The sequence below is a fragment of the Dicentrarchus labrax genome, unplaced genomic scaffold, assembly GCF_905237075.1.
Source record: "Dicentrarchus labrax unplaced genomic scaffold, dlabrax2021, whole genome shotgun sequence".
Lineage (NCBI taxonomy): Eukaryota > Metazoa > Chordata > Actinopteri > Moronidae > Dicentrarchus > Dicentrarchus labrax.
In genome coordinates this window covers 11,038,147-11,060,519 of record NW_026136703.1, presented here as the reverse complement: position 1 = coordinate 11,060,519, position 22,373 = coordinate 11,038,147, and the positions used below count along the sequence as shown (strand labels likewise).

The window sequence follows — 22,373 nt, the reverse complement described above, 5'->3', positions numbered from 1 at the left end:
TCAGCTGAGCTGCCTCGATTTCGTCCGGTAGCCATAGTAACAAATGCATATTTCCATAGTTACAACATCCGGGAATGTTTGCGTCCATAGTTACCATAAATAAAAACTCTGGGAAGTTTCTGTCGACAGCTATAACTGCAATTTAATAACTACTCTGCCGTTCTGTCGTATTTTTTCTTGAAACACAGCTTAAGAAAATTCCACTATGGAAATTATCAGAGGTAGTTTAGATGATATTTCTCGACCTGCGTCGTGTGAGCAAACAGGTAGCCGTGTTTCGAGCGTGTCATTGCATCATAGTGACAGAATCTGTCCTACAACTCCATTTGCCCTTGTTGTTTTGACCAATGATGCTGCTGATACTCGGGTAATTAAGTAAAGAGGAAACTTTAACATCACAAAATTCCTGATTGTTGACTTACAAAATTGGGTAATTTCCAACAATTTCCCTGTAGATCCAGATCCAGAGCAGCTCTGAAGAAACTATAATCCACTCCTCATCCAGAGATCCTGACAAAGGTAAGTGTTCTGTGCAGTGGAGTAGTAGACTACACTTTTAGTACGATCCAGTTTTAATCAAGTTACCCACACTGTATGTTTGTGCTTCTTTTAGCTCAATGTCAGGCTGATACTGATGAAGAGAAGGAAGATTTCGAACTACAGAGAGCCATTGAGGAAATGAGACAACTTGATGAAATACTGTCTGCGGAGATCTGCAAAGAAAAAGAAGTCAAGCGTCAAAGGAAAGAACTTCAAGCTAAACTCTGGGAAGAGCTCCTGGTAGACACAGTCTTTACAGTCTTACTTACATTGCCAATTCACTTGACAGTACTTTTTTTGGACTAAAAAAAGGTCACTCTTCACTTCACTGGTATGCTATAATGTGTATTTTTCTGCAGCAGAATACGCCTGAAGGTCACTCTGAATGTGCCCATGAAGCTTTGAACACAAAGCTGTTTTTGGCTCTGGAAGCACCCACTGGTGAGCGTAGGAAACAATATACAGATGAACAACAGTGTTGAAAAGTTTAGTACAAGCAGTCACTGTGAGACATCTTAAAACTGTTTTTGATCATTAAGGGACAGAAGAGGAGGAAGACTTTGTGCCTGTGTTTGAAACCCAGGTTCCAGACTGGGAGCCCAATGAAGACAGCCAATACTTGGAGCAAAGTGAGTGAAGATAGAACATCACAGAAAATGTAGCATGCGTATTTCCATGTTGTCTTAAAATCTATGTTGCACTGCCTGGATTGTGCACTTGATGGCACCATGAGCTCAGGGAACTTGCAGCTGTTGTTTTTCCCTTCATGGTAGGTTGGTGCAGATAGTAGTAACTAACTCAGATATTACAGCAGTTTTCCAGAGGTGCAATAATAACAGTTCTCCCATTATATGACTCATGAATAGTTTCCTGATCAAGATCTTGTGGCTTTTTATGATATTGATCCCCTAAGGAGGAAAAAAAAAATCAAATTTTTTCTCCAAAACAGCAGCCCGGGAACTGTGAGGAATTCAGTGTGTAGTTTCTGGGAGGCATGTTGGCTGCTTGTTATCATGGGGGCTTGAACCTCTTACGGTTTAGTTGAAGCATGGTCTTCCCACCCACTCTGCCACCTTGCAGAGCTAGAGAAGTCTCACATTTTGCAAATTGTTAACAAGATTATTTTGGTAGCAGCAAACTCTTTAATCATGTGGATCAGATGATTGAATAATAACTTATGGTTGAAAAATGATTCCCAGAGAAATTCTATGATTTTTTAAAATCAGATTTGGGTAATGTTATTGTTTGAGCTTTGACTTACTTTTTCAATATTTACCCACTGGAATCTAAAGTGTGGCTTTCCTAACAGGTGAAAAGAGGCCAAACAGTTTGACAGAATCATTTGAAGTAGGCCATGGGGAGACTGGGGAAGAGCAATTTGAAGGCAGCCACTGTGGGGCTTCGAAAGGAAAGAAAAAACAGAGGGACTTTGTCAAGAGAAACATTGAGGTATGTCAAAGTTCACGTCAGGCTAAATGCAGTGCTAGGGTATATCGCATGACTTGGAGCCAGTCTCTTGCGAGTTTGTTTTTCCAGTGAGGAAAATATTTGTCTCTAGCTCAAGAGAAAGTCACATTTTAAGCCTACTAGGGCACCACTGAAAGGAGAAATGTTATGCAAATAATGATTTTCATTCTCTTCCATCCAAACGTGGTGTAATGCGATAGCTAGTAAGTGGTGAGGGGGACCAAGTGCTTATGACCCAGGCGGAGAAAGAGCGTCTGGCTGAGCTCCTCCAAGACGTAGACGAAGGGGAAGAGGACAGTGCCAGAGGCGTAGACAGCGAGGTAGGCTGACATGAACCCCTAACAGACAACATATGCTGTAGGATGAGTCTCTCTTTTTCAAGTTCCTTAATACTTCCTGTCCAGAAGTCCTACAGCACCACTGCTCTTGCTACCAACATTTTCATCTTATATTTACGGTTATATGCACAGTTCATAATTTATAGAAAGCAAATATTGTCTCCAGTGTTTAGTCACATCCCTTTAATACAGTCTCTGTATTATCTTATTTGTTTTGACCTAGTTCATTATCTAACATTTGGCCTTTTGAATGATGTTATTGAACACATTAAGTAACCTCAGAACAGGACATAGAGTAACACTGGTCAGATATCCATGTTTTGATGAGTGCTTGGCAGGTGAGACAGCCTCTGGGCAGAAGATTCTGACTCCTCAAAGCAGTTCAGATTATGAACCAGATGTCAGGTGCCATATGCAGTTCACATGGAATGCCGCATGTTATGGATTCATTTTATTATCGAGTTTTCCTAACAATTCCCTCTGTGGTATTTTTACGAAAATTCAGTGGCTGGGATCTTTCATGTAGCTTTACTATACGCAGCAGTTGCACTCCCAGTGAGGGTGTGCAGATTGAGACTGAGGTCTCTTGTTTTTCTTTGAAGATTCATCTGAGACCTTGTGCCACCTGGAGCCATAGATTATTTCAATGTGAACCAACCACCTGAACTTCAAATGTTTTTTATTTTCAGTTTTAATTTGCTTTAATAGCCCTTTTGGCAGCTGTGAGGCCAATTTGAAGTCAGATGGGATGAAGCCTGTTGGGAAGTGAGAGGGAACATACTTACCTTTCACATACGGTTCCATTTAGCTTGACCCCGACAGCTCTGCATCCGTGGGACAGCATGCCAGGATTTTTTTTTATGTCTTGCTATTTATGACGTTTGCCTTGACTTTTAAAACAATATTGTAGTAATTGTGGTGGCAGATACCAAACTGAGGGGAGTGCAGATGCTCTGGGTTTTTTTATTGGCTAGAGGAAGACTTCCTGTTATTGCGAGACATGCTATTATGAATAGCCATAACAGAGTAAAGCACATTATTTATGTCACCAGGAGTTTGGCAGTGAGGTGTCTTTAGTTTTGAGGACTTCACGCAGTTCTTTGCAGAATCCCCCAGGACACATCAATCACAGGCTGCTGCTCACTGCCTCGCTCACTTTTTTTGATATTACCGACTCTTGTCCTAACAAGCTCCATAGTTTGGTGTAGTTCTGGTAACCGGAGGCAGTAAGTTAGTAGCAGTCTGTAATCATAGAACATTTTGTTGCTGCAGAAGTGGCTGTTTTACTGACATTCAGCTTTTATCTACGGCTTAAGGAACAGTAGTTGTCATCATGGGGATTAAAGAACAACTGTATAGTGTTGAAAAAAGAGAGCATAAAGACTTAGAAAGAAAAGAATTAGATGAAAAGATCAACACTATTTCTCACACTAAATGTGAAGCCAATGCAAGCTTACTGTAGCTTAGCATAAAGACTGGAAACAGGGGGAAACAACAGCCTGGCTTTTTCCAAATGTACCCAAATCCCAATATAGCACCTCTAAAGCCATGTTATTTTAATTTATGGGATCTGTACAAATCTGTAGTAAGTGTAAAAACACCAAGCCGTTGCCTAAACTAATCTTCATGCTAAGCTAAGGTAACTGACTGCTTGCTGTAGCTGCATATTTACCACACAAACGAGAGTAATGGTTTTCTCATCTAAATCTGGGCCAGAAAGCAAATAAGCACATGTCCCTAAATGTCAAACTATTCAATGAAAGATGGACTTGATTTGTTTCAACAAAAAAAATGCATTATTTCTTGGTTCCTCATCCTTTGTGTTCCTTGTTTATGTAGAATCAACCACTGTGAAGAACACCACCGATGTTTTCACTCATGTTATGTTTGTTTAACAACTCATATTTTCATACCACGGTCAAAGGATGTGCATGTGAGCGAAGGACAAACCGAGGCCTGTCTGAAGTCTTGGATGGGGTATTCTGCCACGTCCAACCACTGCAGTGGATAAAACGTTGGATTAACTCGATCAGAACAAATCTGCAAATATGAAACACAAATCAGTGTCACAAGAATTTCTGGTTGTCATTTGTTCCGTTTTGGCTTTGTGTGTGTGGTGCTCCACCTAGTTAACAGACCCCTATGTTTGCTGTTGTCCTCTGCCAGTTTTCTTCTGCTCCCTCCTCACAGCATCCAGAGGTCACAGCTGTGTTCTTTGCAGAGTTGTGATCTTCTTTGGCATGAAAGCATTACTGCAAGATCTCATCTCACCACCGGGCTGTGATGAGCTCACCACCCACCCATTGATTCCCATAGGCTGTGAGGGGAGTCTTACTGGGACAGATAGTCACTGAGAGGAAGAGGCAATTGTCAAAGTTTTGGCATTTGGCTATATAGTTGGCATGCAGCGTGGAGAAGAGTGATCAGCACCCTTTTCACCATCCAGAAGTGAATACCAAGTGCTGGAGTCAGACTTGTACCTCTGCCCTGTTTCAGACATCACTGTCACAAAGTTGCTTAATAAGCAGTACTTAGATAATCAGTTTATCAGTCCCTTATTAACGTTGCCACAAAATAAAGCAGGCATATACCCTGTGGGCCGTAATTAATTTAAGTGATGATTCCCTTTCCAGGAGGACATGTGGGCTGTGTCAGTCCTGACAAGAAAGGGTTACACCCCAGAGCCCTCTGACCTGGAGCAGCTGATCAACATCGACTCCAAAATCCGCCTCCTCCTTCCTGTTGAGGAATTCCTCTCAGTCCAAAGCTCATACACAAACCTTAGCATGTCCCAGGTATGTATCCAACAGCACTACTGTTTACATTATAACAGCAATAGGTTTATATAGAGCGCCATTAACTCCTCCAGACACCACCCAGGACTGCTCTGAGACAAGGTCATTAAGTCTTATTACAAGGTCAGCTCAGTAGGGCATCAATGGCAACATCTTGTCAAATCTTTTGTTATTGACCCTCAGGGAGTCACACCCCTATTCGTAAGTGGGGGAAAATAGTATTGTGTAAGATGCTGTAATTTGGAACTGAGGGTTGCCTCACTTTTCCATCCACTTTTCCATATGAAGGCCATACTATAAAGCCTCTTGTGCATTGTTTGCTGCTAGTAAACTTCTTTATTGTTTTATTATTGAAAGGATCATGTTATTTCCATATGAGCAATGGTACATTTGATACATTTAGGCATGTCTAATATTTTATTGCATGTTGCATTGGTTCATGGTTGGTTTATATATCCATAATTTTCATTAAAATTTTTTGTCTATTTAGACTCTGTTATTCTGTTCAGTTAGATGTATTTAATACATTTTGAATGACGTTAGTACCTACTCATAATGCTCACTCTTTAAACACTGTACATTGTCTGTACATCACTACCACATCAGACAGTTAAGAACCAACTTAACATATATTTATAAATGAAAAATATTTTTTCCAGGCCTTGGTCCTGGATTTGGGCCCTGCTCCTAGACGTGAGCTCAGTGAGTTATCTCAGGACCTTATCTCACTACATTTTAAAGGCCAGATGGCATGCTCATCACTTGCATAGCCTGTCGGTGGAAAATTATGTTTTTGAAGTCATAAAAACTTTACAACACTGTTTTGCGAAGCCAGGGTGCCATTTTCTACTATCACTACTGGATGAAGACGAGGAAAAAATGCAGTAGTTGAACCCCAATGCTGGACTAGCACATGAGCTTTGTCAGAATGTTGGGAATATTTATGTTACTGGTCTAATTCTTTCACTTTACTGCTGTAAATGTACTCAATCATCCGTCTGAACGGAGGTTAACATTTGAAGTTGAGGCACTGAGGTCATTTGTGTTCTGTCTGTTTAGATGATCAGGATTCTCAGTGTTTCAACTGTCTTGATGCAGCTTCAAAATGATATTATCAGAGTGATATGTAAAATTGTGTATATATGCAACATATATAGCTGAAACGGGTATTCGAGTAGTTGTTTAACAGAAAATGGGCAAAAATTTTGATGTTTGATTAAACATGTAAAAGATTTGACTTCTCAAATGGGAATATTTGGTATTTTTCGCGAACTTCTATGATAGTAGATTGAATATCTTTTGGTTTTTGACTGTTGGTCGGACAAAAAAAGCAATTTGAACAAGTGTCACATTAGGCTCTGATAAATGGACATTGTTCACAATTTTTTACATTTATAGAACAAAAGATGAATCAAAAAAGGGCTGGCAGATTAATCAAAAAACTAAATCATCTTTAGTTGCAGCCCTAGAAGCACCGCAGAAGGACAAGATTTCATTCCAGTCGATTTCCACTGAGAACTGATTGAGCCCAACCAGATGCTTACATGATCAATAGGTGAACCGTGGGGATTAAGATGAAGGCATGACATACTGCCTCTTGAAACACCCGCATTTCATGAACTAATATTTAAACTATTGGTAATGGCTGAACTGGTGCTCAGGGTAAAGTATAACACTGTCATTCTTCAGTAAATGTAATTGTTGCCTTAAGTAAGACTCTTTTTCAAAATAAGACAATCCTCCCTTGTGCTCTCCCCACATGATGTCGACTCGATGTTGAGCCAATAGTACAAAACTGTGATATTACTGGGCAGCTGGATGCTTTGTGTAACCTACTTTTCCCACCCTTTAATCATCTCGCCTGGTTAAAAGAGTTTTTTGGAAAGTAAAACTCCCCATCATCCATCCATCATCTGCTCTCCATTAGTGCTGAAATGTCTAATGCGGGCATTGCCTTTCAAATTATGTGAATTATTATATGAATTAAACAATTAGACAGAACCGTTTCCTCGCAAGTAACTTTTTTTAGATGATTAAGATTGCTCACATGACAAACAGATGTAGTGTATTTTAGTTTTTCCACGCTTGTATAAAATAAAAATGAAAGGTTGGTGAACACCACACCTGTATGGCCTTAAAAAGTAGCCATTTCCTCACCCAGCCTTAATCCTGTTTAACTGTTGTGGCATATATAATCGATAGACTGCAATGACAAATCTCTTTCAGAGCCAGTAATTCATCCACATGAGTGCCACTAAATCCTGAAGGTGGTCATAAAAGTGAATATGCTTTTGTTTTGCCATTAGATTTCTTCTCTGCGGTAGCTTGCACGAGTAAGAGTTCCTAACTGAAACCATTTGGACAGCAACGCAGAAACCTGCTTGTTTGCCTGCTCATTCCAAGGCAGTCTCTAATGTACACAAACGAGATCATCATATCTCTGTTTCAACACCACCAAAACTCTTTTCCCCCATCACATTAAATCACGCTGTTATGTCTTTGGCTATGTGAGATCGATCATCTGTCATATTTTACATGGAAGAGGGAGTTATTCACCTCTCCCCAGTGAGCACTCACTCAAAAAGGATCAGTCGGGGCTTGAATCTGTGACCTCAGAACTTGGCGGTGTTCTTCCCCAATAAGTTGTGATTGATATTCTGAGGTAAAAGGAGCCATTGCCTTCTTTTGCAGTCACCTTATGAGTAACTTCTCTCTCTGGCTAAGTGGGTCCTTGCCGAGAGCCTATATGGGTGGATACTGTCCGTGAGGCCTGGCACCACATACTGCCACAGAGGAGAGTCAGCCCCCCATCAGAACCTAATTACAGAGCTGGTAGAGGTAGAGGAGTGCCAGCTCCTCCAGAAAAGGAAGAAGGCTTTCCCTTTCATTTGGAGATATTAACACATGCAGAAATGCTGACTATATATACAGTAAAGATTACTGTATACCGGATAAGAATAGCCTATATTCTGTAGCCAATCATCTACTTGCAGCAATACATTTTTGTAAAGGAGAAAATGTCTTGGATGGAGGTGGTCATCTATGACATCTAGGTTTTACACTTGAATGTTTTATTTTATTCATTTTTAAGGGAGTTTGACCCTCACTGTGCAGAATGATGTATGTGCAGAGTTTGACATAAAAAGAACCTTTCTCTGTTTCTCCTTAAAATCAGATTTTAAGGAGCAGGCCTACAAGCATGATTTGTGACATCATAAATAGTAAAGCCTGGTCCAGTACGCAACTTATACAAGTGTGATGTAAAAACTTAAAGCCTCCAGTGCACATACTCTGAGAATGGATTTAGAAGTAAGAGACATCTTGTGTCCAGCAGGAACTTTAGAAATGAACACAATTTGCATATTCATAGATTTGGATTGTTTATGAGGTAGAAGGAGTAGATGCCTTTTAAAGGCTTTTAATGAGGAAATTATACTTTGTGGAAAACACACTCTATTGTTCTAAGCAAAATATTCATATATGTCTTGAAGGGGACATTTAAAGGTTCTTTTTAATCTTTCCATATCTATAAGGCAATGCAGTGGCAGGTGCATATTATATTGTACTGACTGAATGATAAGGCACAGAAAAGTCTATGTCGTAATGCCATAAACCCCAGGACACGGTGAGTCATGATGAAAGTTTTTCTGGCTCTTTGTTGAGGATTTTTGATGATAGGAAAAAGGTCAGGTATATCTACAAACTCTGCTTTCATGATCTGGATTGAATGGAATCAAAACACAGCTTTGATCAGTGTTTTCCTTGGACTCTGTCGGTATTAGGCTTATGACAGCATTGCTCCTTTTGCATTCTTCATTTCCCCTTTTCTCAGGCTTCAGCTGAAATAGCCTTTCTGTCATTAAAAACATCTGTTGGCACGGTGGATTATTGTACAGTGCACCCCTCCTACTGTACCACTGTGTGGTAATGCCTGCACCACCCACAGTTTGAAGCCAGAAGAGGGGAATTCTGTCATGAGAATTAGCTAGTGTCGGGTGTTTGGTGACATGGGAGTGTTAAGTGTTTGTGTGTGTGTTTCATAGTTCAGAATTGCATTGAACTGAAAGTGTGGTTACAATGAAAATTAATGAATGGTATAATACAGTATGGTTCTCAGTCACTGTCCCGCTGTATTTGATTGCATCGGATCCCTCCCATAATCAGCAGGGATTCAACTCCTTCTGTGTTTGCATAGTAACTCCAACTGTGTTTCTGTTGTGTATTGGTTGGCTATATTTTGATGTAAGACCATGAGGTCACCTAGTCACACTGTGCGGTTGCTGATGAGCACCCACGATGTTAACTACAGCAAATGCTAAGTAAAAGAGCAGAGTTTTGGTCAGAAAACGCCCTGTTGACCAACACAATGTGGTCAGCAGATAGTTTGCGAATTTATCTTATTTGGTCCGGTCATATAATTAAACAGCTGTGGAAAAGCTTGGGTCATGTTATATTCATCTAAATGCAGGTTAGTTCTTATTCTATATCAAGTGTAATTCTAACTGTATTAGAATTTATGATAGACAGTCGGGATACTGGCTGACCTTAACATATTCATGATGTTCAGATATGTGGCACAGATAGTATACGAGATATACATGTACCTTGTTGTCAAAATAAAACCAGAACTAGAAAGTAAAGAAAAACGGCAGTAAAACACAGGCAGAACAATATGTTTCTCATTAATAGTGATGACAGCAGGAAAAGACATCTTATCCTGTGCTTAGGAAAAAACTTTCCTCTCTGGAATACAATGTTCATGTCCCTACTGAAAAATTGAAAATATGCTAATTCACAACAGAAAAGGATGTGACTATGTTTTGCTCCTTACCAGTGACTGAAGTTTGGCTGAATCCAGCAGTCAGCACTTATCACACTGGTAAAAAAATGTCAAATGTGGGGTTTTTTATAGTGAATGCATGCATTTACACCCCCCCCATTTTAATTCAATGTGTATGCTAGTCGAATGTCATCTTTGCAGCCTTTGTGGCTTACATATTCTGCAGGAGTATTTCTTTAGAGCTGCATGGTGACAAGGAGATGTCAGGTTTGACATGTTGCATGCTTGGTGTTTTTCACAAAGTCAACTTGGCTTAAAAGAATAGACTCCACACCCTTCCCCACCCTATAATTCCTATGAGACCCAGTTTATTGTCTTCTTATAAACGCCTCTCCCACTGGTGTTACCCACAGCAGCAGTTGTGTTAAGTGGTTTAGAGATTTTTCCCTGCCATGGTTGAAATCTTACTTTTGACTGTTCCACTCATTATGACACTCCATAGAGGATTATTCAGTCCCAAAATCATCTGCTAACAATAAAAAATGCTTAAAATGTTTGCTAATTGTCTCTATGTTCCAAATTAAGAAACATTAAAGTGTAAGTAAAGTATTTTAGTATATTATCACCATCCACTATTGTCTGTATTTTAATACCCGGCGGTGCTCAACATATTTAACCAAATCTACCTAACAGCACCGCAATCCATTCTTATCCCAGGTCATCAAACCCTGATGCTTTATCACACCCACTCTGTGTCCATAGAGATGCACACAGCACCCTGTAGCATCTGTATGAGATGCACTGGGCTGCCTTAAAGCCTTCTTTAACACATGTTTAGTGCTGTCACAGTATTCTTATGTTTAGGCTAAAAAAGACAGTGGTTTGGGTCAAAATAATTATATTCTGTAAATCATGTGACATAAGCAACTTTGCAAGCCACATGACGCACATAGCATAATTTGTGTAACTTGAAACTTAAAATAACTTAACATTAACTTTTGGTTTCACATTAGACACAAACCCTGATCTCCTGGGTGAAAGTACTGTGTTTGTTTTAGCCATCCGTTCACCCCACCTCCTTCTGGTGCAGACGTTCTCACTCTTTCTCACTCACACACAAGCCCGGTGACTCTGAAGGGTACCCTGTGACAAAGCGTCATTATTTGACAACCTGGGAATGAGAACTGGCTGCATATATAGGCACAGTAAAATGTTTCAACTATACATTTCTAAAGCTAGCCTACAGCTAATGTACAGACAGTGTATGTTGGTCGGAGCTATTCGACAAGGACTGCACAAACAGTGCAGCAGTCTTTGTATGGAAAACCGACACTGCAAAAACACCATGTGTCGAAATTCTTCTTTATGTGTTATTTATATTTATAGTATCACACTGACAGTGCTCACATTCCTATATTTTGTCTCTCTTCATTGAAAAAGTACCACCAAGACTTTTAGCAGCTAAAATCTAGGTCAGATATTGTGCTTGACAATGCATAGCATGTGATCACTGATGGATAAGAAGTGCAAAAAGATGCTTGGACATTTTTGTCCTCCAGATGCTTTTGATAAATATTTAACATGCTTCTTAAGCTCTTTGTTCAATTTTATTTTATCTGTGTGTGTCATTATTTGGCAACCACTGAAATTACCTTATATTAGCGAAGTGAAGCTGGGTGGAGATGGCCCTGTGAGTCTCTTAGTAAAAGCCATAGACTGTGAAGTATTTACAGTGGTTTGGAGGGATCACAAATGCATGCAAGATTTTCTTCCACAACCCGAACAGTGAAAACTTCAAACAGATCAAACACTTTGATTGCTCTTTGGATGATGCTGTAGGATACTGAGAACACACAGGTGGTGGTGTGGACATTTTAACCCAGTATCAAATTCAATATGTTCTTTTGATTGTAGGATGTGCCAGGAGGTTTTGATCTGTGCAACAGTGTTTGCTCCAGACCACCCTCAGTTCTGAAAAAAAAAAAAGCAAGTATAAAGTCCAGATGACCCACAAGTGAATCTTCTAATACTTCAGGAATGTTCAGCAATCACCAAGTCATCTACCGTAGATCCAAAAAACTGATGTAAAAACATGACCTCTGGAGGCAGAAAAGACAACTTGGATTCAGACAAATTTCATATCTGGGACATTTTTAAGATGGTGATATACAAAGCTTCACTTTCTCTCTTATGGAGCTATATTAGATCAAATTGTGGTTATGGTGTTGAGAGTTAGATTATGACTTTGTGCAAGGCAAGTGGTGCAGGATTAAAAACATTTGTTTGCATGACCTTGCTTATCCCCAAGTGTCAGCATGCAGGTATGCATATATCATGTATGGCAGACATCTGTGTTACAGCACCTCTGCCTCAGAACCTGGCAGATGACCACAGGTCATAGCTGGGCAAACTGTCAATCTGAGAGACGGAGAAAAAAAATATGAGAAAGAGAGAGAGAGAAGTCAAGAGACTCTCAGCCATAGCTTCCGAACAGCTTACTCCCGAGCTCTCACAGGGAGCGCTCGTGGCAAGGCATGTGGACAGGCCTTGGCAGGTAGCCTGGGTCCACGTGGCACAGCCAGAGCTCCTACTACACTTCAGATTTGAGGAGAGACAGAGGGAGAGAAACAGAGAGACGCAGAGAGGGAAAGAGAGGAGCATGCTGTTCTGAACAGCACCAGCCATCTCTGGGTGAGTCAGCATGGCTGGCTCCCTTTCATCACAACAGCACTGTCCCTTTACAGTATGTAGCCAAAGGTCGTTAACAAGATGTATTGTCCGCAAACACAGGGGAGTATATTTTTCGGTCAATAAAAATCAATTTCTAGAGAAACTGCCAGTGTGTTATAAAGAGTTACACCGATTTACCAATAGTCAGGTGCATCATTAAATCCATGTTTGTGAGGCTTCCCGTGATCACTTTTTGTTGACATAGTGTCAGAATCAAAGTGATTCAGTCCAGCACAATAGTACACTACCACTAACTCCAAAATGACTACAGTATATCGTAGATTTGAATCAAAACCTCAGTTATAATGTTTAAAAAGATAGGAATTATTGCAGGGCTATTGTATTGGATTGCATTAGATTACTAAATGAAATGTTGTATAACAAAAACATGCTGTTTTCATTATTTGTGTAGCCTGTTTTTTAATGACTGAGTGACTTAATGTGACCAACAAGCATTTTTAGTATAACAAAGGCCCCAGAGTCAAGGCCAATGAGCCGTTTTGTGGCTACCGCATGCTAAAACAAATCGTTTGAAATGTTGGCTGGCAGTCACATCACATAAGTGTTTTTCAAGGAAAGGACTCCCCCCCTGTTCGATTTGTGTAACTTTGTATGTTTGCACAAAAAAAAAAGACATGTATCTATTTTTGACTTTAGCTAGTCAAAAATGTCCTGGAGAATGTGATTGGAAGGACCGTACGTTGTACAAATTAGTTTGTTTGGAATATTCAGTAGTGTTTATGATTTGACTGTTGATACTTCCTTGGATTAGCTGCCTCAGAGCATGCCTTGCCTGTTAAGCTTGTCTTGAGTGTCTGAACAGCGCCATCGAGCAGTTCTTGATCCGGATTCAGGCAGGCCTCTTAAACACCTAATGCACAGTATAAAGGAACCTGACGCAAACGGTGGGTACACTGTTTGCCTTGTATATACTGTATGTAATATATTGCAATAGGATGCAAGATAATACTTATACACAAGGGTGACCAAGTCATTTGTCTTGTTTTCTTGCTGTTTATGAGATGTATCTGAGAATGCGCCTGCATGAGAAGATCCAGCTGTTATATTTGGCAAATCACACCACAGATGCAACCCATATTGGAGCAGAGAAGCTCCAGGCTACCAATCTCAGTGGCTCCCTCCACTGTCTAACAAAACTAATATGATTGACGTGATGTAATTATATGTTCCTTTTAATGGGAACATCAAGATAAAGCACACTCAGTATTGCTTAGTGTTAGGCATTCAAGATTTATTTTAAATTATAAACATAAAATAATCTCCGTAGTTTTTCCTATTTCGTCACTCTGGACAACAGCGGCTCATCCATCAACCGCTGCAGCTGTTTCACACTCAAAGAACATGACAACCCCAGGGTGGAATGTATTGCTTCTATCTGAAATCCTAAAATTGATCGCAGGATATCAATACCCACTTCATGAATGTGTAATGCATGGCTGACCAAAGTTATCTGAAACTCCTACAAATAATCGACTAATGATGGTTTAGCTCATGGAAATTGGCAAATTGTTTTTTTCATATTGTGGGAAAGCAAAATCTGAACCGTAAGTTGAAACAAGGACAGCTTCTCAGGAATTGTCATATCATGCACCAATGAGCTTTTCCCCTTTTTTATTAACATTCATTCTGCATTCAATGTACACTTGGCAGTCAGCGTAATACTCTGTACTACAATGCTGCACTTTATATCAACTTGTGACTCTAATGCAACATCAAATTCCAATTTGATCACCATCAATAGGCTGACATACTTTTCTCAACATAATTATGTTTGACATGTTTTTCAAAGTCTAGATCTTTGTGGCCTTCCAGCAGTCTTGTGACCCAGATAGGTGATGTGATTATTGGAGATCTTTAACAGCATGTCAAGTGACAACTCCAAGGCGAGCCAATTGCCAGCTTTTTGCTGATGTTCAGATAGGCTGTTTGGAAGTCTCTCGGTTTAACTTCATGTTAAGTTAATGCTATCACACATTCCAGGAGAAGTAGCAAATAAGAATAATCACTGGAGTCTATAAAGGTCAAGAAACATTATTTGTACATAATCTTCTTCAAGAAGTGTGTCATTACTACAGTTGGCACAGGAGACTAGTGTTTATTCTTGCTAATGACTTGGAAGTGGATCTAAAGTTTTAGCACTTATTTATTATTACTGCTTAATCAATTACATAATTAGAAACATTGTGGCGAAAGTGCTGCAAATAGTAAGTTATAGGCTACTGCGTCTTTTATGAAACATAAAATGAGCCCTGTGTCAGTTTAACACTTATGATCTCATACAGCTTTCAGTTATCATTGGTCAAAGCAAGTACATATTCACATTCTGTATTTCAAACAATATCAAATCGGTTTCATCTCGGCATTACATTTCAAGCATCAGAACCAACGTGTGCAGTTGAACCTCGCATGACACTGTAACGAATACAGTTTACTGTTGGTGGGATGTTTTTAGCCACGCTAGCGACACAGCAAACTAGAATATGATAAACACTGCACCTGTTAAATATGAGCATTAGCATTGTCATCGTGAGCATGTTAGCAGTTAGCTGAAACCACAGCTATACCTAAGTTCTACCTTACAGAGACACTTGCCTGACTCTTAGTCTTGTTTCAGTCCATTGGAATAAAAATGATCATTTTGCAGATTTAGTTTGATGATTCTGAATATTATAATAGCATAGTTAAGAGCTTTCCATTAAGAAGTTTTGTTTGTAAAACAGGAAAAAATAGACATGAAGTGTAAAAATATGCTTTGGGTTAGGTTTACACTAGTACAACGCAAGTAAAATGCGAAACGTTACATGGCCTGTGGAGACAGCTGGATTGATAACAGTGTTCCATCGAACACGGTTTCATGACTGAAAAACATGGCTGAAACATCTCCTGTGTAGTCATGCAGTAAATTTATATAATTAATAAACATTAGGAAAACATCTGATTACTTGTTTCAGTGGAAGAAGGGAAGAATCTTGGGAAAGGGTGTGAGTGAGATCCAGGTGTCACATGACTTGATAGTAGCGTATGCAACAAACTATGTAAACCTCACAGCTTTGCTTTATTTTCCATTGTTGTAACTAATAGAAGACAGTCATACAGTAACGGGAAGGTGAAAGCCAGGAAAGATGATGTGTAATTTGTGGACCATCTATCTTTTCTGTAATTACGGTCAAATCAGTAAAGTTTATACAAAGAGACTTTCCCCTTACACTCACCAGAATTCACATTGTGTTAATTTGGCCACAGAGAATTGGTTCAGGAAAATATGTGACACACGTGCCAAATTCACTCAAACTTTGGCCAGTCATAGTTTTATCATGGCTAAGCCCTGCAGGCGATTTTAAAGTTTGCAGTCTATAGTTCTTGAAAAGTAGGGCAGATGTTGTTTCCAAATTAAATAAACTGTTTCTCCCAAAGATTTGGGCTTTTTTAGAAACATGCATTTAGTGGTGTGAGGATGGTGGTAAAGCTAGACTTTAATTTTTATTTTTCCTGGTTGGGATGCTGTATTTCTCACTCTGGTGCATGACAGGAGTCTGATCCCGTCGTGGTCCTCTCTTTTGTAGTCTGGATGAGGGAGTCTTTACTGAACGGCTCTAGTAACGACCACTTAAAAGAGGCTTCAGATAGAAGCTGTCATTATTTCCCTATAGGGAGACAGAGGGCACTGGTAGGTGAGGCCACACACACTTCTTGTTTTTGCCAAGATTTAAATATTAAAGTTAAGTAACACTGGTATCATTCAGTTTCCTGAAATCTGTGTAAATGCAATACGTGATATTAGTCATGTAGGCATGCCTGTTAGAAGCATTTATTCTTCTCCTCAACACACTGGCTGACTTAACTGAACTCCCCTCCTACCGAGGGTTTAACTAAGATTACATCCTATCATAAATGTGTCATAATAGATTTAGTAACTCAGTGATTAAGTTCACAATTTCTGGTGGATCCCGCTGTCTCCGGTAACCTACCATTTCGCTGTATGCAATTCCCTAATGAGACGTCGACATTTTATGAAATATCCATCAATTTCAACATTATTAGATCATACATACGCCTGCCTGGCATCCAGACTAACCAAGAGAGATGGAGATTTCAACCACATGGCGCTGGACTGACACTCCAAAACAGCCCTGCGGTTGGCAACATCCTCTCAGACCCAACAAATTTTTTTTTTCGACCTAGTTGCTGCTTTTATAGAGCTGTGTATTTTTAGAGGTCACAATATGACGGTACCACAGGTCATTCACTGGTCAGTCTCTACAGTATTGTTCATTTCGCCATGTTTTTCCATCCTTACGTATAAAGAATGAATTGTGAGTGGGGTGGATATTTACAGTTTGACCTATCCTTTGAGATTTGCCACAACTATGCTAGCTTTTCAGCACCTACAGTTCATCATACTACATCTGCAGAAGCTATTCCCTTAACCTAGCAGAGCATTTCAGCATCAACACAGTTTGTGACAGACTTATGACCTGTTCAAATATTTGTGACAAACTTGACATCTAAATGTGTAATTTGAATCTGATGACCTCACCACAGATTGTTCCCTCTCCAATGAAAAAGATCCATGTCTTGATCAGAATGACTAGCCGCTTACTTATCAGCTGTCTATGGATTGGTCCTCCGGGCATGACTCACCCATTTCCTCCTGACCCATTTTCAAAGTTTGCTTTGGATGCAGCTTGCGGTTCATTGTGTCAACCCAGTGCACGTGGATGCTATAAATCTGTGATTTATGTTGGACCCCGTGTGGACTGTATGGCTTTCTCAAGTCTTAAATATAAGCACCTGATTTTTACTCGCTGTCTGTAAAAAGCAGTATTGGTGTTCATCCCTACATCTTTAGGACATGCCATCATGATGACATTTTAAAAGAAATAAGCATGCTGTAACTCAAGAGTCTTAGAGGAATGGAAAACTTTAATATTCAATAAACTGATATATGGGTTTGATCCCTATTTAAATGTTTCTTAAGCTTTGAGTGCAGTTCTAGGAGGGTGCCATTGTTCCAACGGCCCATTATTTTGAAACCCAAAACATTTTTTGAAAAATGTCCCATTGGACTGAAAGCCCATTTGTCCAACAGCCCATTATTCGGAAAACAAATTCCCATTGCCTCGAAGGCCTACTGTTCTGAAAACACACACTCTGGTATTACTAACTTATGTCTGTAACATAACTGACATACTTATTTTAACCCAAACAATGATCTTTTCCCAGTAGTTTTGTTGTAAACCTAACGTTACAGCGTTAACATGTGTTTATTATTGTTACCATGATGTCAAAGTTGACCGGATGAAGGTCACCTGACTTTTTTTTTTATTAAGGGTGAAAAACTCCAGGAGAGTGTGTATTTAAAACAGGCCTTCAGAGCTGTGGGCTTTCAATCCAATTGGACATTTTTCGTGGGGGTTTCTGAACAATGTGCAGTTCCCCTCTAGGAGAACCCAAGCACATCCACATGTGAGAAGAATTGTTTGCTCCCCGTGAGAACCAGTCGTGTCTGTTGTGTATCAGGGCCACAGCTCAGAGGTTGGCTGGAAGTGCGATGGGGACCCGCAGCCAGGAGAGAAGGTCCTGCAGGATATAAAGGAGAGGAGAGGGCAGGAGAGGCGGCTCCAAGAGATCCAACAGCAGCTGGAGATCCTGGGCCAGGGCCAAGAGATGACTGTGAGTTCAAAGCAGCTACGTTCGTTCACACAACAAAACACATGCTCAAATTCACACAAGTCGTTACATCCACACAGTGCCTGTGTTGTGCATTCTAACACTCCTCAGTGCTTCTATCCGTGCATCTGTGTGAGACAAATTATTACAAGCGCACAGTTCATTCTCTGTTGTTCTCACAGGGGGACGATGAAATCACATGCAATATTCGTGTCTCAGCAGGCCCATATTTTTCTCCTCTCAGTCTCTTCATTCTCCTTCTCTTTCTTTATATCACTCACATACTCACAGAGTCAAATATGTTCCTCTGCAGTCTGATCTGAGGGCGAGGATGGTCGTTTACTCCACCGATGGCCTTTTGTCCTCCACGGTGTTTCATTGCTTTTGAGCATTCTTCACTGAGATTCAATGTCCACGCTCCACAGTGTTCCCTAGAAACCACTGAGCTCTGTCTGCTTTTAGGAGCCCCTGAAGAGTTACAGCCACAGAATTGTCACTCTTTCCCCAAACCCTGTAGCTAAAGGCACAACACAAGAATGTCCCAAGAACAAAGGCGGATAGCGCTGATTTCTGCTTCCTCTGACATTTATGACTTTAAATTTTGTGAGAAAGGATAGAAAAACATTCAAGATAAATTTAGTAGTTTGACTTTGTCATTGTCCGAATGGGCAGTCTCTCCCTGTCTTGCACAAGAAACTACCTGCTTGCTTCTTCACAGCTCTGTCCTAAACTTTACCAACACATCAGTTCTCACACTGATGAACCACAACATGATGCATATATTCCTAATTTAAACATAAAAGATGCCCCCACTTGCTCACAAACAGTGAGGTAATAAAACCATTAAGTGGCCGCCACACCCTTACATCAAACAAGGCACCATGCCATGTAACCTATTCCTGGCCTAATTAAGGAGACACAATTGGAATCTGTTCCTAATTAAACCAAGCTCTGTTTGAGGAAACCATTCTCTCATTACGATCACAAAACATCAAAAACCCACCAGTCTCTTAACTACTGGTGAAGCTAGACGCTCTTTGCATTAAGCTGCATTTTATATACAGTGACTAAATGATTGAACTTAGCAAGCGAGTGTAATGCAAACAGCACACTCTCTGTGCATATTCTTAGTGCCACCGGGCTTGTTTTTGGTTAGAAAAGATTTATTTGCATGGAATTTGTCTGGGAGGGCATTCTTAAACACTTTCACACAGCTCCTGTATAGTCATAAAGTTGATTTGTGTAACATCCATAACTCAAATGTCTTCTCAGTCTTTTTGTACCTGAAGTGTCTGCAGAGATTGTGCGTAGTTCTCTGGTGTATTATAAGAGCACGATAACTAAGGAGAGATCAGTTTGTGAGAATACGTTTTTTGTTGTGTTGAATTAGTGTCCTGAGATAACTTCTGTTATGAATTGGCGCTATACAAATAAAATTGAATTGAACTGAATTGAATTGAGCAATTAAGTCAAAGTCAGAGCAATGCAGGAAAGTTTAACATCCTTTTAGTTAAAGTAAGTTTTCCCCCAAATGCTACCAACACTAGTACTATTAAAGTGTTTACTTTAATAGTACTAGTTTACTATAAAGTATTTTGGGATATGTACCTATCTTCTTACTTCAAGAGTTAGATGAGAAGGTCACTGACGTCTGTGCGTTAAATGGAGTCAGAGCCAAGAGGTGGTTAGCTTAGCTTAGCATTAAGACTTGCAGCAAGGGAGAGCAGCTGCAGCTCCACAGCTCAAAAAATATGGCTTCCCACCTTATCGACATCTTATTTGTTTAATCTGTACACACACAGGCAAATCAAAATGATGATTTGTGGTTTAGGGGAGTAAACTCAAACTGCCAAGCCCAACACCTCATACAACAAAACTTCAGGAAGACAGTGCTCTGGCTGTTCTCTATGAAATATTAACAGCGTGTGACTCCCTTTAAAACAATGCAAGATGCAGTTTTTACATTTCTGTTTTTATTATACGATTATACGAGATACAATGTGCTTAAGTCAACTTATGTGCTATTAGGCTTATTTTTAAACCTTTGGAGAGAGCTGCTTGGAAAACAATTTAATTTTCAATCATTTTTTTTACTTTAGTACCCCATTTTCTGCTTTAAGCATGCATAGCTTTAGTTCATAAATAGTAAAATATTAATACTACCTTATACGCAGTGATATCATTCACATGGAATGCTTTTTAAACATCTAGTCCAAATAACATGTCTATAAGCTTTGATACTGTAGTCCGGGTAATGCTATTTGTTTCTTTGTCTAATCTTTTTAAGAAGTAGTGCCTACTTACAGTCGGTGATGACAAGAGTTAAAAAATTAGTCCTGAATTCCAGCGAAGGAAGCTAACATGAGGCTGACTGTTAATGAATTTGTTTTAGGAATGTGTTTGACATAAAAAATGTTTTACTGAAGTGCAATATCTCTATAATAAACTGTCAGGATGGATTGCATGTCAGATGTTTTCCCTCCAAATGGGAAGTATAGTGCTCTGTGTTTAGTCTGGCATTCTGCTGAAGTGTAGCACCTATTGTAAAGGTGGAAAATGTTCAAAGCTTAGTCTCTAATGTTGTAGCAGGGACAACAGATTCTCTGCTGTACTTCGGTTTGATTGATTCCAGTGTGTTAAGAATTTAAATGTTTGCCTAGAGATCAACCTGATTTACCTTTTTGCAGTGATTTATTCAAACAAAAGCTGTGTTGCATTGGCTTCAGATCTGAGACCTGTAATTTTGTGCGTCATCTCAACTTCTCCTTTCTCTCAATCCAAACAATCCCCCATTCCAGCGAACTTCATCTCCGTGCCAAAGAATCTCTCCTCTCACCTTTGATTTTCCAGCTTTTTTTTTTTTTTTGCCGGTAATATTTTCCTGTGCAGCAAGGTCTTGGTAGGAAACGTATCGTTGGTATGACTGCCATTGTTCTCTGTCAATGATAACCTACACGAAACAACAAAAAGAATCAAAAGAAAATCATGAAAGAAGAGATAACACAAGTTCAACAGGGTTATTTTCAACTGTTAGCGCTAAATCTGTGATTTTCAACAGCTGATCCGGTGCTGGTTTTCCTGCAACCTCATTTGGCTGCATTCCTAGATCAACTTCTAAAGGAAGGACAATCCCAACATTTACAGTAAGACAGGATGGTTAATGCAGGACAGTCTCGATCTAATCAGGCAGACATCATTAATCATACAGTCTTTGTCATGTTAGCCTTGATTCTCTAGTGCCGTTTAACCTGAGTACCAACCACAGGGATATGCTTTCATGTTTGTCTATTATGCCAGACCAACAACCCTCTCATATGTTTTGAACTGGCCACAATTCACAAAATGACTTGATCTGATTTTAAGAATCAGCTTTTGTGAGCTCACGTCACCTCATGTCCACTTCTGATCTGAAAGTAGCAGTTTTCATTTTTTAAATTTAATTGAATTGAATTTATTTATGTGATTCAGCACCGTGATCACATGGTATAGAGCACAGACAAAATATAAAGTAATAACAAAATGATACCATATGGCAGAGCTAATGTACAACAAATCTTACTTAAACAAAGGAAGGACATTTTTCAAAAAGGCACCTAGTTTACAAACAACTTTAGGCTTATCTGATTGTAATAACAAGATTAATTTAAACATAGATGGGCGGTTTACTTTGGCACATACCTCTCTGTCATTGAGTATGCTTACATTCCTACATAAAAAAAAGATACTCAACTCCCAAACAATTGTCATTACATAGGTTGCAGATCCTCTGGTTTCTGTCCAGCCCCTTATATCATCCCCTGATCTTAGGAATTCTGGTGTTATTCACTCTAAACTTACAAATAGCCTGCCAACACTTTTGGTTTTCATTTTCTTTTCTTTTAAGCTCTTGTTTAAATTCTGAATAAATATTGCAGGACGTCATGCTTCTGAGCTCTCTTTGCCACATTTTCATGAACCGATCTTTCAACCTCTGCTCAACAGTTAATTTCAACCAGTTGATGTTACAGCAGCTGTCTCTGCATCAATATTTAA

At 39.6% G+C, this 22,373-nt stretch overlaps 1 protein-coding gene across 8 annotated transcripts in view; it reads left to right on the top strand.

The window, feature by feature from the left end:
- Window positions 1-75: 75 nt before the first annotated feature.
- Window positions 76-22,373, top strand: part of fsip1 (fibrous sheath interacting protein 1) — a 28,086-nt gene continuing 5,788 nt past the window's right edge. The window contains exons 1-9 of one of the 8 annotated variants that reach the window (XM_051387099.1): window positions 76-367; window positions 462-519; window positions 614-780; window positions 900-981; window positions 1,080-1,169; window positions 1,850-1,989; window positions 2,208-2,327; window positions 4,979-5,140; window positions 18,192-18,344. In XM_051387099.1, the coding sequence (XP_051243059.1) occupies window positions 206-367; window positions 462-519; window positions 614-780; window positions 900-981; window positions 1,080-1,169; window positions 1,850-1,989; window positions 2,208-2,327; window positions 4,979-5,140; window positions 18,192-18,344 (1,134 nt within the window). In that variant the 5' untranslated portion in view covers window positions 76-205. Of the gene's footprint in view, window positions 368-455; window positions 520-613; window positions 781-899; window positions 982-1,079; window positions 1,170-1,849; window positions 1,990-2,207; window positions 2,328-4,978; window positions 5,141-18,191; window positions 18,345-22,373 lie in introns of all 8 variants that reach the window. The other 7 variants (XM_051387117.1, XM_051387088.1, XM_051387108.1 and 4 more) reach the window with 7 other exon arrangements.